Source organism: Miniopterus schreibersii (genome assembly GCF_964146895.1).
Source record: "Miniopterus schreibersii genome assembly, chromosome: 2".
Classification (NCBI taxonomy): Eukaryota; Metazoa; Chordata; class Mammalia; order Chiroptera; family Miniopteridae; genus Miniopterus; species Miniopterus schreibersii.
This window is the reverse complement of record NC_138102.1, coordinates 92,303,065-92,320,662: the sequence shown is the minus strand read 5'-3', so window position 1 is coordinate 92,320,662 and position 17,598 is coordinate 92,303,065. Positions and strand designations below refer to the sequence as shown.

The 17,598-nt window shown below is 39.7% G+C and overlaps 1 protein-coding gene across 17 annotated transcripts in view; it reads right to left on the bottom strand.

The window, feature by feature from the left end:
- FAM168B (family with sequence similarity 168 member B) overlaps nt 1-17,598 on the bottom strand; it is a 69,406-nt gene that overhangs the window by 46,951 nt on the left and 4,857 nt on the right. For 11 of the 17 annotated variants that reach the window (XM_081129489.1, XM_081129478.1, XM_081129476.1 and 8 more), the window contains exon 2: nt 12,596-12,676. The exons of 2 other annotated variants lie outside the window; for them this stretch is intronic. In XM_081129489.1, coding sequence (XP_080985615.1) covers nt 12,596-12,665 — 70 coding nt within the window. In that variant the 5' untranslated portion in view covers nt 12,666-12,676. Of the gene's footprint in view, nt 1-11,776; nt 11,829-12,595; nt 12,677-17,598 lie in introns of all 17 variants that reach the window. 4 more of the 17 variants (XM_081129485.1, XM_081129484.1, XM_081129483.1 and 1 more) reach the window with 1 other exon arrangement.

Sequence of the window (17,598 nt, the reverse complement as noted above, 5' to 3'; positions counted from 1 at the left end):
CTTGACAGCTGTTTTAAATTTTTCCCCTCCCTCCAAAATAACACACATCTGTATTGGGTAAGTCCAATATTAGGACACAAATGATTTTTCAGGTCAGTCTTCCTGAGGTGACATTCACCAACATTCCCTTGAGTAATTTACATGCTCCTCTTTTGTTAATGCAAAAAGGGATTGACCTCAATCACTTGATTAAAAAACAAATCAGATCACATCAGAAGTGTTTTTTCCCCATACCACCTATCACAGTATATAGGCCTCTAGCTCTAAAAGCAGAGTTCCAGATTTGTAAATTTTCTTCAGACTTCAGAACATAGGCATTCCAAATCCTGAATCATCTACAACAGCTGCAGAATCAAAGAAATCTAGCCTCAGTTCAGCTCTCTCACCAATTTCTTGATGGGGGCAGATCAATAACTATGGTGTCTTCAAATTTTTCATTCATATCTTCCAACTGGCTCCAGAATGACATCACATCTTCAAAGACAGGGTTAGCATCTTCTTCCATTAGGTCCCAAACAGCATGACTCACTCCAGTTCTCACTTTCACGTAGTTCATTCCTGTTCTGTCCTTCTGATTTAAATCTTCTAATTTTGGCTTTCCTAACCAAGAGATCTGCATCTGTGATTGTGTAAAAAGTCAGGTTCAGAACTCAGGTTCCTGAATTTGCTCTCCCATGGGCTGGCTATTCTCCCACAGGACAGTGGAAGTGAGCTATGGTGCTTGCAGGGGTCCAGGAGTCTGAATCATGGTGTCAGTCCTGTTTAGCCACATATTATCCAGACTTTCACCTTCTAGTTGTTTCTTATGAAGTGGGGGCTGTCCTTTCTTATTCCTTACTGAGGAGGTTTTGCTGCTGCTACTTCCACACATTCTATCAGCTACACTTCTAGTGACTAACAAATTTCTATAAGAGATGTATAAAAGCCATACATCTTCCACCCTTTCCATCATCTGCTCCATAAGGATTTTTTTCTAGGTATGTATGAACAACAGTCCTTTTGTCCTGCAGAAAAAGTTTAGAAGAAAAAGTTTAGAAGCCAGATTAGGAGGTAGATATTCTGTCCTGATTTTGGTATTTAAAGGCAAATTCTACGCCATTCTTGTGACGTAGGCAGATATCCTATATAAGTTGGGACCCTGCTCTTGAACAGTTCATTAAACCGCTATAAATTGAGAATGAGGATCTTGGCACACTGAATTTTTTCAGTCTGCCTGGGTTTACTCAGTGTTTCCTTATTAATATCACCACAGTCATAGCAATACTTCATGTAGTGTTTAAAGATGCCTGCAGTCAACAATATCCTAAATGATAAGTGTGCTAAAGGCAGCAAGTAGATTCCTTCTTTTATGTAAGGACCCAATTTTATTTGTTTCATCTTCTTCATCACTCTCCATGCTCTGGTTCTTCTCTTCTTTGTCAATGAAAACATGATTCATCACAAAACTAAGGAGTTCAGACTGGAGTCCAGTATCTGGATTAAACACCAAAGGCTGAAGGCCCTCCCTACCACCTGTCATTAATTAGTGGCTAAAAATCAACAAAAGATCACAGAGTAACATGAAAGCTTTCAAGAAAGAAAAAAAACAGCATCATAATGAGATTCTCATTTGGACAGTTTTTTCCCCTTCTCTTCGCTAATGCTTCTCTGCTTGTGGGTCATGTCTGCTGAACAGCTTTCTGTGAAGGATTCTCCAGCTGCCATAGCAACAGGGCAATGTGCTAAGTCCACCAAGTGGCAAACATTTTCACAGTCTTTCTCAGAAAGAGCTTCTTTACTTCTATGAAATAACAGAGTAACCAATCGAATAGCTGCCACAGCAACATAGTATTCCTTATCAAGTGTCACTGATACAATGCAATCCTTGAATTGGTCTGTGAATAACTCCAATTTGGGGAATAATTCTCTATTGGCATAGAGACTCTAGAGCTTTAAAAAATTCAGCCTGTTTTCTCCTTGCCTGTCGTGAAGAGTCCAACCAACATATTTTAGGTAACTGTCATTTAGGAAGGCATCGCTATACATTTTCTTTCATACTACAATTTCTTCAATACAGATGACTCTAATCTCAGCAATAGCATCACAGTATCTATGAAGAAACATACCCTTAAAAATAGAGCTCATCATGTTTTCAATTTCATCCTAATTTTCCTGTACCCCCCTTGCATTTCTAAAGTAGTACCTCTAACCTTTCATTGGCTCTTTTTCCAATCCTTTTTTTTCTTTCAGCTTCATATTGTCTCTGGGTATTATCCTAATGAGTTCTGAGGTTTAAGGCAACATTCACCAAAGCAGTCAGGAGCTTCATGGCAGCAAGGGTGCTTGTATGGCTAAAAGCTCTGATCTGGGAGTCTGACAAACCAGTCAAAAGGGAGATTACTGTGTTCATCATATACTCATCATAAATTATGATGTATTAATACTGTCAAATCAAAACTCCAATGAAGTTCACAAATTTTTTTCCACTGAGGTCCAGGCATGGTAAGGAAATAATCACCCCGTCCTCATCAAATTCTTCAGTAATTTTTCTGACGATTTCTGCATTCTGCATATTTCAAAACATGTTTATTTTCACAGTGCTTCAATATCCTTAACACTGCATAAAAAAGTTGATTAAATTCAGAAGTGTGATGTCTCTGTCTTGTTTATATGATTCAATCCAGTAATCCACGAGTACTGCACTGCACTTTCTCCCAGTTTCACCACTTCAAATAATGTGACAGGCTCCCCTTAACCATTCAGTTAAGGTGCCCATTAGCTCTTCCACGGCTTTAATTCTAACTCCAGCTTCAATTCTATTGTTCTATCCCGGAGATTTTTGAGGTTTCTTATTTATAGATGGAAACTTGCCAGGATGACCCCTTTTTCCTTTTCCTTTGGCCTCTGTTTCTTCGAGTTCACTGCCAGCATCCGAATGAGCAGTAGTTTCATTAGTTGAATCCTGTAACACTCGTAACTCTGAAGCAATCATTATGAAGAGGTGTTTCCACAATGGAGCAAAAGAATCAAGTGCTGTACAACTCAAAACTTTAAAAATAACCTCAAAGGCAATCAGCTACATAGCCAAGCGTTGTAGCCATTGACTTAGTTTTCCCCCCAAAAGTGTTATTCCTGTTCCTGGGGTTCGGGAGAGGCGGAGAGCCTTTAATGCAGCTGCAGTCCTAACCCACTATCTGGTAAAATTTTCCAAATGTCAGTGTTGCCGCTTCAAACTTGGGTCTGCTGACAGGCTCAGAAAGGAGAGGGAACTGGGGGCCACTGCAGGAAAGTGTACAAACTCTTCACCAGTGAGGACTGAGTGTACACCAATAATTTTGCACTGTTAACAGACAGAAGTATGTGGAAAAACCTCATAACCTGGTTTGAGAACAAATGCCTCTATAGCAATTCTACATTTGCTGCTGTCAGGTGTTCCAGGGAATATTGCAGGCTAAAAACTATTTTTTATGTTACATATTCTTAGGAAAGATTTCCCCCTTCCCACAGCCCAAGCAAAAACTAATTTCCTTCTGGGCCAGTGAATGAATTGCTTCAGTCTACCTCTTCACAGGGAGTATCACCCTCGGAGGAACCACATTGATGAGAGCTCCCACTCCAACTCCCAGCCTCACAAGGGCCTAAGGCCTCACTTTCTGTCCCCACGTTGAGTTATTTAAGCCCACAAATAGTAAATGCCCCAAGGACAGACACAACATTAGCTCAATAGCAAAATGGACTGGCTTTTATATCACTTCAATATTTACCTGAAGATATTTTTCTTACATTCTTGCAAGTTCAGTTACATTTATTTTTACATGTTTTATTCAATTTTCTAGTTTTTCTTTAACCAACAAAATTTTAAGGTTATTTGTTCCAACATATTATCAAAACCCAAAATGAAACTGTAACATTACAAATAATTACTCCTTGTTCAAAGTCAACAATTAAGACAACCATTTGCTTTTTTAAAAAATTATTTAATTTGAGAGAGAAGGACACATCAATTTGTTGTTCTACTTATTTATGCATTTACTGGTTGATCCTCGTATGTACCCTGAGGATCAAACCTGCAACTTTAGCACATCAGGATGACACTTTAACCAACTGAGCTATCCAGCCAGGGCCTCATTTGCCATTTTTTACCAACCCACTCCTATTCCCCCAAATTTTGCTTCTTCCCTCCCTCACATCCCATGTTTGACTAGTTGACTCAAATAAGGGTGGGCAGGAGTTGAAGATGGTGGCTGAATAGATGAAAGCAAAATACACCTGATCCTGGTGCCAAACCAGAGATACAGTTAAAACTTACAGCAATTAACCTGAATTAACAACAAAAAGACACCGGAACAGGAGTAGTATATCCAAGGATTGAAAAACAGAAGCTACACAGAGACTAGTAAGAAAGGCAGAGAAGCAGAAAGGGTTGGTCCCTGCACCCTAGGGCAGCAGCTTTAGAGGGAGAAATATTGTGGCTATAAAAGCACCCCCAGAGGAAAAAGGTGTCTCAATTCCACACCAGGACCCCAAACCCAGAACACCAGGGCCTGAAAGAAGAGCCTGCATAACATTTGGCAGCAAAAACTAAATGGGGAATTGGCCCACTGGGAAGGGGAGGGAGTCTGCCTGAATCCAGGGCATTCTCCATAAAGGCCACTTCACAGGGACTAGCTCTCAGGCACTCACCCAGGGCTCTGGTGGAGGGAACAAGACTCGGCATACAGAAGCCAAAAGGAGATCATGGTGGGATAGTGCTGGAGATTGGGAAGGCAGGCTTCTGAGGACCCAGTCCAGAACCAACATCCTACAAAGTCCCCAGACACCATCTCCCAGGGTCCAGCACTTCTATTCTTATAGTACCAGCTGAAGAAAGTGCACTAACCCTATCCTCCAAATGCTGGTGACACCACCCTGCCAAGATTGAGTCTGGCATAAAGAACTGTAGGCTGTACCCAAAAGAGACCTGAACAGTGCTTTTTCCTCTGGAGAAACTATAGACAGCTTTAGGCGAACATTGAACTGAGTGGCTGGGGAATAATAGCCAGTATTCCCCCCCTCCCATGGGGTAGGCAGGCACAATCCCCAAAGAAGGATCCCTGGGCAGTGTCTCAGGCTATAGGCAGCTGTGGAATGAGGGGGAGGTATGCACTTGCAAACATCCCTTCACATCTTTGGCCAGGTGCTACAAAGCTAGAAAGCCAACAGTTAACTAACCTGCCAAGATCCTGCACCACCCCCAACAAAGGGATGCCTAAATTTGCATTCCCAAAGCCTGGATTTGCATTCCAAAACCTACCAGCACAACAAGCCAAGAGCAGATCCACAGCTGGAGCAAAGAGCAAACCAGAGCTGGGACTTTGGAGGCCCCCCCTCCTCAGAGGCCTTCACCAGGGCCTCTGGCAGTGAGCTGCAGGGATAGAGGGGGGTGAAAAGCTCTCTACTCTTCCCACAAGAGCTGTTGTAACACGAAGCAGAGGGGGCAGCCTTGTGCTATCACTCCAAACCCCATCTACTCTATACTGCAGGAGCAGACTTGCTGGGAAAAGGGGTCACAAATCAAAACTGTGAAACCTGGTATGTCCCTTAGAAGCCTCCCTTCCAGGGCTCTGGTGGGGTACCCCTGAGCTGTAGGGCAAGCACCTAGCTCCCTTCTTGAGCGCCCCCAACAAGGGGCGACCTGGATTTGCATTCCCAAAGCCTGTCTGCACCACCAGCCAAGTGCAAACTAAAAGAGGAAAGGAACTGCAGGTCAGAACCGAGGCATCTGGAGCTACCCCCTTGGAGGACTACTACATCAGGGCGTCTCCAAGGGGGCTGCAAGGAGAGAGGGGGTGAAAAGCTCTCTCCCACCCCCCACAAGAGCCAGTGCTACCCCAAGTAGAGGGGGCAGCCTTGATCTAATCTCTAAGCCCTGCCTCCACTGTCCTGCAGGTGCAATCTCACATGGTAAAGAGGTAACAAATCAGAACTGTGAAATCTGATGTGTCCCCCTTGGAGCTTCCCTTCCAGAGCTCTGGCATGGAGATTAAAGGAAAGGACCTACCTTCCCCTCTTGAGGGCTAAGGACCCTCACCACCTCAGTCAAAGGGTGGATTAGATGAGCATTCCCAGATTCTGCTGGCAATGCCCTCATGATCTCATATCCACTGGGGGAACGGGGCATAAAGCAGAGCTTGGACACTGGACCTGACTCAGAGCACTCCAACAGGGCCTGTGGCAGAGCACTGCAAAGAGAGAAGGAAGCAAACAGCTCTCTCTCACTCCTTCCAAGGAAAGGTGACACCCCAAGTGGATGGGGGGGCAGCCTTGTTCTCTTCCTCCAAGCTCTGCCTACACATCCCTGCAGAGGAAGACACACAGGAGAAAGGGGACATATCCCAGAGCCAGGGCATCTGGCAAGATCCCCTCAGAGCCTCCCCTCAGGGTTTATGACACCACTAAGCTAGAAGGCAAAAAGCTAGCTCCCCACTCGAGGTCTGAGATCTTGTGTCACTCCATTTAAAGGGAGGATTGGATTTGCACTCCCATCTCCAGCTGGCTCCATCCTGCTAAGCTCAATTCTGTGGGGTGAAAGTCGATCCCATCCACAAACGAGCCAACAACAATTAGGTCCCAAATACAACAGGAGGGTCCGCATAACTCACACAAGGGACATTACTAAAGCATTCAGCTCAGGAGTTCAAGGAGACTTTACCACCTTGTCCCACAGGACACTTACTACATAAGGCCACCCCACAGAGACTGGGAGTTATAGTAGTTCTATCTTATACATAGGAACAAAAGCAAAGAAACAACTAAAATAGGATGAAAAAGAAACAACCCCCAAATGAAAGAAAAGGAAAAATCCCCAGAAAAAGAACTAAATGAAAGAGAAGCACTCAATTTCTCAGACACAGCGTTCAAAATAATGCTTATAAGGATGCTCAAACAACTTAGTGGAACTACGAAAAACTTAATGACAACTACATCAATGTGAAGGAGATAGAAACTCTAAATAAAAACCAGTTGGAAATAAAAAATACCATAACTGACATCAAGAACACACTGCAAGGAATTAAAAGTAGGCTGGACGAGGCAGAGGATAAAATCAGTGATTTGGAAGACAAGGTAGAAAAAAATACCCAAACAGAGCAACAAAAAGAAAAATGAATTAAGAACAAGGATAGTTTAAGGGAATTCTGGGACAACATGAAACGTAACAACATCCACATCATAGGGGTGGAAGAAGAAAGTAAGCAAGGGATAGAGAACTTGTTTGAAGAAATAATCGCAGAAAACTTCTGTAGCCTGGTAGAAGAAAAAGCTACATAAGTTCAGGACGCACAGAGAGTCCCAATCAAGATGAACTGAAAGAGATGCACACCAAGACATATCATAATTAAAATGGCAAATGTTAAGGAAAAAGAGAGAATCCTAATGTCACAAGAGAGAGACTATCAGTGACATATAAGGGAACCCCCATAAGGCTGTCAGCAGATTTCTCAACAGACAGACTTCAGGCCAGAAGGGATTGGCATGAAGCTCTCAAAGTAATGAAAAGCAAGACCCTGCAACCAAGACTGCTCTATCCAGCAAAGCTGTCATTCAAAATTGACAGTGGAGCCCAGCCGGGCGTGGCTCAGCGGTTGAGCATAGACCTAGGATCCAGAAGATCCAGGTTCGATTCCCGGTCAGGAAACATGCCTGGGTTGTGGGCTCGATTCCCAATGACTCTCTCATCATTGATGTTTCTGTCTGTCTCTCTCTCTCCCTTCCTCTCTCTGAAATCAATAAAGATATATTTTTTTAAAAAAATTGATGGTGAAATAAAGAGTGTCCCATAAAAAAAAAGGCTAAAGGAGTTCAGAACCACCAAATAAGCATTGAAGAAATGCTAAAAGGGCTGCTTTAAGAAGAAATATAGAGAGTAAGGCATATAGGCATAAAGGGGGAAAATGGCATTAAACAAGTACATATCAATAATAAGCTTAATTGTAAATGGATTAAATGCTTAAATCAAAAGTCATAGGGAAGCTGAATGGATAAGAAAACAACCCCTATATATGTGGTCTACAAGAAACAGACCTCAGAACAAAAGATTCAGAAAAACTGAAAGTGAAGGGATGGAAAAAAATATTCCATGAAAATGAAAATGAAAAAATAGCTAGGATAGCAATACTTTTTTCTGACAAAATAGACTTCAAAATAAAGACCATAATAAGAGACAGAGGAGGTCATTACATAATACTAAAGGGATCCATCCAACGGGAGGAAATAACCCTTATAAACATATATGTACCCAACAGAGGAGCACTTATATATATAAAAAAAATTTTGGTGAACTTTAATGGTGAGATCAACAGCAACACAATCATAGTAGGAGACTTTAGCACCGCACTGTCATCACTGGATAGATCATCTAGACAAAAAATCAACAAAGAAACAGAGACCTTAACTGACACACACTCTAGAGCTAATGAATTTAATTGATGTATACAGAACATTTGACCTCAAAGCAGCAGAATATACATTCTTCTCAAGTGCACATGGAACATTCTTAAAGATAAACCACATGTTAGGACACAAAACACGTCTCTACAAGAAGACTGAAATAATATCAAGCATCTTATTGGATCACAATAGCATGAAACTAGAAATTAACCACTATAAAAAACTCAAAAATATTCAAACACATTAAGGCTAAATAGCATGTTATTAAACAATGAATGGGTTACCAAGGAGGTCAAGGAAGACATCAAAAACCTCCTGGAAACAAAAGAAAACGAACACACAACTCAAAATCTATGGGACACAATGAAAGCAATCCTGAGAGGAAATTTCACAGCATTATAGGCATATCTTCAGAAACAAGAAAAACCTCTAATAAACCATCTAACACAATAACTAAAAGAATTAGAAAGAGAACAGCAAGAAAAGCCCTGGGAAGTAGAAGGAAGGAAATAAATAAAGATCAGAGCAGAAATTAAAGACATAGAGCCCGGCCGGGTGTGGCTCAGTGGTTGAGTATCGACCTAGGATTCAGGCGGTCGGGGTTCGATTCCCAGTCAGGGCACATGCCCGGTTGCAGGCTTGATCAATGACTCTCTCATCATTGATGTTTCTGTCTCTCTCTCCCTCTCCTTTCCTCTCTCTGAAATCAATAAAGATATATTAAAAAAAAAAAGACATAGAGACTAAAAAAAAAATACAAAAGATCAATGAAACCAAAATCTGGTTGTTTGAAAAGATAAGTAGATTGATGTACCTTCAGCCAGACTCACTAAGAAACAAAGAGAGAGGACCCAAATAAATAAAATCAGAAACTAAAGAGGTGAAATAACAACTGCCCCAACAGAAATACAAAGGATTGTAAGAAAACACTATGAGCAACTATATGCCAACAAACTGGACAACATGGGTGAAATAGACAAATTCCTAGAAACATACAATCTTCTAAAGTTGAATCAGGAAGAATGAGAAAATTTGAATAGGCCAATAACAATTAATGAAATTGAAGCAGTAATCAAAAAACTCCCAGCAAACAAAAGTCTGGGACTAAATGGATTTACAGGCAAGTTTTACCAAACAGTCAAAGAAGAATTAATACCTATTGTCCTCAAACTATTCCAGAAAATTCAGAGGAGGGAAAACTCCCAAACTCTTTTTATGAGGCCAGCATCATCCTAATCCCAAAACCAGATAAAGACACTATAAAGAAAGAAAATTACAGGCCAGTATCCCTGATGAATATACATGCAAAGAATCTGAACAGAAAACTAGCAAACCAGATCCAGCAATACATTAAGAAGATCGTACAACACGACCAAGTGGGATTTCTTCCAGGGATGCAAGGCTGGTATAATATCTGCAAATCAATAAATGCAATACATCACATAAACAATATGAAAAACAAAAATCATATGATCATATCAAAAGATGCAGAAAAAGCACTGGACAAAATCCACCACCCATTTTCGATAAAAACTCTCAGCAAAGTGGGAATAGAGGGAAATCTACAGCCAACATCATACTCAATGCCAAAAACTAAAACCATTTCCCTTAAAAACAAGAACAAGGGTTGTTCGCTTTCACCACTCTTATTCAACATTGTACTGGAATTCCTTGTCACAGCAATCAGACAAGAAGAAAACATGAAAGGTATCCAAATTGGAAAGGAGGAAGTAAAATTGTCATTATTGGCAAATGATATGATATCGTATATAGAAAACCCTAAAGACCACCAAAAAACTACCAGATTTAAAAAATGAACTCAGCAAAGTAGCAGAATACAAAATTAACACCCAGAAATCGATGGCCTTTTATATACCAATAATGAACTCTCAGAAAGAGAAACTAAAAAAACAATCTCATTTACCATTGCAACAAAAAAATTAACATACCTAGGAATAAACTTAACCAAGGAGGTAAAAGACCTGTACTTGGAAAACTACAGGACATTGCAAAAAGAGACAGAGGAACATATAAACAAGTGGAAGAATATATAGTGTTCATGGATTAGAAGAATTAACATAATTAAAATGTCTATACTACCTAAAGGAATCTATAGATTCAATGCAATCCCTATTAAAATACCAACAGCATACTTCACAGAGCTAGAACAAATATTCCAAAAATTTATATGGAACCAACTAAGACCCCAAATAGCCACAGCAATCTTGAGAAAGAAGAACAGAGTTGGTAGGATCACTTTACTGGATATCAAACTATACTGCAAAGCCATTGTAATCAAAACAGCCTGATACTGGTACAACAACAGACATATAAATCAATGGAAAAGAACAGAGACCTCAGAAATCGACCTATGCCATTATTGTCAATTAATACTTGCAAAGGAGGCAAAAGCATACAATGGAGTAAAGACAGTCTCTTCAAGAAATGGTGCTGGGAAAATTGGACAGGTACATGCAAAAAAATGAAACTAGGCCACCAACTTACTCTATATACTAGAATAAATTCAAAGTGGATTAAAAAAACCCTTAAATGTAAGTCAAGAAACCATAAAAATCCTGGAAGAAAACAGGCAGTTATATCACAGACATCTCAAGCAGCAGAACCTTCACTGATGCATCTCATAGGGCAAGAGAAACAAAGGAAAAAATAAACAAATGGGACTACATCAAACTAAAAAGCTTCTGCATAGCAAAAGAAATCATTCTCAAAATACAAAGGAATCCCATGGTATGGGAGAACATATTTGCCAAGGATGTATCTGATAAGGGGCTAATTTCCAAAGTATACAAAGATCTCATACAACTCAACAGGAATAAGACAAATAATCCAATTAAAAAATGGGCAAAGGACCCAAATAGACACTTCTCCAAAGAGGACATACAGATGGACAAGAGACATATGAGAAAATGCTCAACATCACTAATCATCAGAGAGATGCAAATTAAAACCATAATGAGCTATCACTTCACACCTGTCAGAAAGGCTAACATCAACAACTCAACAAACGACATGTGCTGGCAAGGATGTAGAGAAAGGAGAATACTGGTACACTGCTGGTGGTAATGCAGACTGGTACAGCCACTATGGAAAACCGTCTGAAGGTTCCTCAAAATATTAAAAATCGAACTGCCTTTTGATCCAATGATCGCACTACTAGGAATATATCCTAAGAATCCCGAAACACTAATCAGAAAGAATATACGCATCCCTATGTTCGTAGCAGCACAATTTACAATAGCTAAGATCTGGAAACAGCCCAAGTGCCCATCAGTAGATGAGTGGATAAAAAAGCTGTGGGACATTTAGACCACGGAATACTATGTAACTGCAAAGAAGAAGGATCTCTTACCCTTTGGGACATTATGGATGGGTCCGGAGAGTATTATGCTAAACAAAACAAGCTAGGCAGAGAAAGACAAATATCATAAGATCTCACTTATATGTGGAATGTAAAGAACATAATAAACTGATGAACAAAACAGACTCAGTGAAGAGAAGCATGGAACAGACTGCCGAATCTCAGAGGGAAGGTGGTGGTGGGTAGGTGGGGAGAGATTAAGCAAAGAATTTATATGCATATATGCATAACCCAGGGACACAGACAATAGTGTGGTGAAGCCCTGAGGTGGGGAGTAGGTGCGGGGTCGAAGGGGTCAATGCAGAGAAAAGGGGATATCTGTAATACTTTCAATACAGATAAATTTTAAAATAATAATAATAATGGTGGGCATGTGGCCCACGGATGGGAGCTGAGACTAATTAGAACAAAGCACACTACTGGTTTGAACAGGGAATAACAATGCCCATGGGGCCTCCCTGTAAGTCAGAGATAAAAAGGCTGCTAGCCAAGGGACAGATAGTAAAAACTAAAAACAGAGCAACCACAATGGGGAGAAGTATGACCTGTGACAAACACTGAGCTAATACTGAGGAAGTAATGCTGAGCCCAGGAGGCAGAGAAACTAGATCCTAGTCCAAACCACAGGAGTCACCAGAGCTCTCGATTTTCCAGTATCCTGATTTTTCAGTTCCATGAGCCAATGCATTTTCTTCCTTAACTAAGCCACTTTGTGCTGGGTTTTCAACTGAAAGCATTCTTAGTGACATGGAAATTCACCAGTGTTTAAATTCAAAGTTCAATAATGAAAACAAAATTGTACTTGCTTACCTGGATAACCAATCCCTTTGGCATTTGCAAAGGGAACCCCAGAAGAACCAGGACTATAAACAGGATTCATGACTTTAAGAACTAAAAAGAAAAAATAAGTGATTTAGTCAAACACTATTGTTCTCAGGTTTTCCTCCAGCATCAGTCTCAAAAAAGCAGGTAGTAAGAGTCCTTCCTCTCCTTTACATAAACAAGGTATCTCATGCTGCTGCCAACCCACAGTGAACAGAAAATCAACAGCAAAGTCCTCACAGGTACCCACCAGGACACTGTAAACTTTCTTTACAACTGCTTCAGTTCATCACAAGCTAAGGAAAAAAAGTATTCTCTATGTCCCTGCTTAAAAGAGTGAAAACAAATCTGTAAATAACCTAAATGTCCTTATAACAGAAAAGAATAGTTAAGTAAAACAGATCTACCCACAACATGAAATATCATACAGTTGCTTATATTTAAAAAAAATTTTTTTTAATCCTTACTGGAGGATATTTTTCCATTGCTTTTCAGGGAGAGTAGAAGTGGGTGGATGGGGGAGAGAGAGAGAAAGAGAGGGAGATACAGATATCGATGTGAATCAATTGGTTGCCTCCAGCACACACCCTGATCCAGGGGAGCCTGAAACCAAGGTATGTGCCTTTGGCCAAAGGACCCTGCAGTCCTCCGGCCAACACTCTAACCACTGAGCAAAACTGGCTAGGGCTCATGCAGCTGCTTTTAAAAATGTTAAGTGAAAAACAGAAGGGGACAATATTGCATTATGCAGCATGATCTTAAATTTGTACCTAGACGTATAGGCATGGCACCCCCAGCACAAACAGAAAAAAGTCTGGGAGGAAATAAAAATAAAGAATAACTGTCTTTAGATGGGGTGGGTTTAGTATTCTTTTTGCACTTTTCTTATTTCTTAAATACCTTCTGTTAAATATACATATATTTCCTAAAAAAGACAAATTAGCTACGGTACAGCAACTCTATTACCCATTCAGTGTTCTATCGTTCATAATATTTTTTCCTAAAAAGTTCAAGAACTTGCACATCTACAATCATGATTTTACACCCTCCCCCCAAAAATGATTATCTTTAATATCTCCAGCAAGCCAGTCTGAATTTTATTACCCAATGTATTTTTAAAGTGTGAGCTTAATTAAGACTCTTCAGTATTCTCATCTAACCACTCACTGATTTATGTGGTAGTAAGGATTAAGGCAACCTTACATTTAACAATAAAAATACCATGGGAAGCGGGAAGGGGAAGGGGGAGGAGTGGGCAAATGGTAGTACACAGGAATTCTCTGTACTTTCTGCTTAATTTTGCTGTGATCCTAAAACTGCTCTAAAAAATAAGGTCTATTTAAAAAATAAAAACACATAAAATGCACATGCATTGTTCAGCCTTCTCCACTACACCCCCAACTAGAATGTAGCCCCATGCAGGTAGGGAACAGGGGACTTGGACCTATTTACTGCAGTACCTCCAGCACCAGTAACAATGTCTGGCACAAAACAGGTGCAACTACCTGCTGGCTATCTAAAAAAACATGCACCTCAAAACTCTAGATATCAAATTCCATTACAAAGACAAAATACAAAAACAAACCACTTCAAATTTTCAGCTCACGTGACTCCTTTAGAATTTTCACAACCAAGCAGTTCAATACACACAAAAAATATAATCAGTCACATCCTTAACCTTTGTAACAAGTTCTAATCCAAATTAGGAATAAACTGGGGACATCGGTGACTGGGACATTCACTACCTGAATAACTGTCTAATTTATTTAAACTTCTAAACCAAAGGCAGATGCCAAATTTTCCATGACATCTACAACTAGAGCTAAGAAAAAAATAAGTCTAGATCCATGCTATCCAGAAGACTTTCTGCAACAAGGCAGATATTCTCTCTCTGTGCTGTCCAACGTGATAGCCATTAGCTAAAAGGAACTATTGGGCACCCCAAAAATGTGGCTAGTATAAGATATGATTATTTTACTTTTACTAAATTTCAATTTCAATTTACTCACATGTGGCTAGGGGATACCACATTGAACAGCACAGGCCTACAAACAGACTACAGAGAAAACAAGGATAGGAAGGTATATAACAAGTAAGCAGGAGAATCAATTGTGAATTTTTACCCCATAGTTTAAGAATAACCAAATTGGCAACTGCCAATCCCTATTATCCTGCACTTTTAACCCATTCTTGGTAGATTTACAACATAAGAATTGTGGAGTCCCTCACATATTTCATCTAGCTTTCTGGTTCAACTATCATCTCTCAAGAATTGAGTATTTCTCAAAATGATTTCTCTATTCTGTTCCAGGATCTAATTATATTTCCTTAATTGAATTCAAGACAAGCAAAGCACTAGGCAAAGGCCATAGAGAAAACAAAAAATCAAGTCACAGTCCCTGTTCTGAGTTTACAAAATAGAAAAGTGCTGTCCAATAGAACTTTCTGTGAAGATGGAAATGTGTCTGCTCTGTCCACATATAGTAGCCACTAATGGCTACTGAACACTTCAAATGCGGCCAGCACATCTAAGGAACTACATCTTAGCTTAAATTTAAGTTTTAATTAAACAGTCACCAGTAGGTGATGGCTATTGTATTGGACAACACAGGTCTATAAGACAAGACACAAATAATGGTGATACAAGGCATAGAGTGTTAAAAGCCATAAAAGAATAAAGTGAGGGTTGAGTGGGGGAGGAATGGTCAGGGAAAACTTGATTACAGAGGAGGTATTTCCAATCAGCTCTAAACAGCAGGTAAGATCTCAAAAAGTCATGGAAATGAGAAAATGCAAGATGCACTTTAGGAATACTGGGCAACAAGTCTCATTCGGCGCTTAGGCTATATGTAGGGAATCAGCAGATGATATAGAGACAAAGGTTAAGTTAGAACCATCATGTAGAAACTCTTAAATGTGGAACTGAGTAGGAGATGTCACCTGGCAGGCAATAAAGCTCATGAATAGCATGGCAGTTAAAAACAAGTTACCAGATGACCTGGCAATTCCATTCCTAAGTGAAAATTGCTCAAGAGGAGTGCAAATATACAATCACACGAAAACTTGTACACAAATGTTATGCATAATGGCAAACAATTGCAAACAACTCAAAGCACTGAACACCACAAGGCTCTCCTTCCAAAATGACCTGACTTATAGTTTAACCAATAATAAAAATATACTCTACACTCACCACTAAAAAATTTATAGAATTGCATTTGAATTCTAAATACCATTAATTCCAAACCACCCAGAGGTTACCTTTCCTGAAAACACTTTTACTTCCCAGAAGCTAATGATAAATATTTCCTAAAGTGATTAAAAAGTCATAGTGAATTAAAAATTATAGGTAAGACCCAGCTGGGCATGGCTCAGCGGTTGAGCATTGACCTAGGATCCAGGAGATCATGGTTTGATTTCCAGTCAGGGCATATGCCCAGGTTGTGGGTTCAATCCCCATTCAGGGGTGTGCAGGAGGCAGCCAATCAATGACTCTCTAATCATTGATGTTTCTCTCTCTTCCTTCCTCTCTCTGAAATTAATAAAGATATGTTTAAAAATAAATAAATAAAAATTATAGGTAAGAAAACATGGTAACAGAATTGATGAAAGAAATGTTGCAGTTCCCTCTCCAATTCAACAAAAGGGCTTGCATTGGGTAATACAAAAATAAGGTCTATGAACACGTCAAACAGCACCTTAAGTTACTTGATCAAATGAGTTTCTCTCCCTGGCCAGTGTGGCTCAGTTGGTTGGAGTGTCATCTCATACATCGAAAGGTTGTGGTTTGATTTCCAGTCAGGGCACATACCCAGGTTGTGGGGTCGGGGCATGTTCTAGGAGCATGTTTGGGGGGCTTGTTGGGGAGGCAACCGATTTCTCTCTCTCAATTAAAAAAAATTTTTTTTTTTTAAAAAGAGATTCCCTCCCAATATTGTGTGCTTCAAGGGGAGGGAAAATAACTTATTTGGCCCTGTCTCCCTGCACAGTGTTTGGCACAGAGGTGGCTCATAAATATCTTCTGAATGTTCCTGAATAAAAGAACTATCCAACAGAAAATATAGGACTTTTCATAGTAATAAATATGATGAGACATTTTAAAATCTAATTCATAATTGATGAAATACATCTATTTATTGGTTAGTGAATATGAAAGCTGAACCCACTGACCAATCTTAACATCACTAAAAGTCAAAGTAGTTAATGTTATGTCCATCTTAATGTGATGACATTACTCTGCATTATCTAAGGTGTACTGCTACAAAAACATTAAAATCTGAATCTAACGGAACCGTTCCATAACTTCTGGTTTACAGGAAAAGACAGGAGTTGGAGGAATATGCCTAACAATACCATGAAGCAATCAGACAAACCCAAAAGGTGGGCTTTCTAGAGGGCAAATGACCCAGTTTCTTCAGTATGTCAATGGTCTGAAAAAAGGTGGAGGAGTGGGGAGGACAGTTCTAGATTAAAACATATTTAGACATAAAGGCCATAAGTGGATTTTGTTTGTATCCTGATTTACATTGGAAAAAACTGTAAAATGGTATGTTAAAGATTTTGGGACACAACTGAATATGCACTAGGTATCAAATGGCATTAAATAATTGTGAATTTTGTTGGGTGTGATAATAGTATTTCGGTTAATAAAGGTCTTTTTTCCCCTAGAAATACATACTAACACACATAAGAATAAAAATGATATGATGCCTATAGTAATTAAAAAAACTACAACAAAATGCTAATAATTGTTGCACTGAGATGTTGGGTATGTGGCTGTATACTGGATTGTTATACTTTGAAATTTGCATAATGAAAATGTAAGGAAAAAACACACCATCACTACTCTGTCTGGAATTCTAGTGCCTTTGGCTACTCAGAAACCCTCAATTTCCCAGTCTGATTTGGTTGGTATGGACCAAGAATCCCAAATCTGAGGCTGGATCCAGAGGATATCACTTTTTCTTTTTTTTAAGTTTCCCATTTGTAAT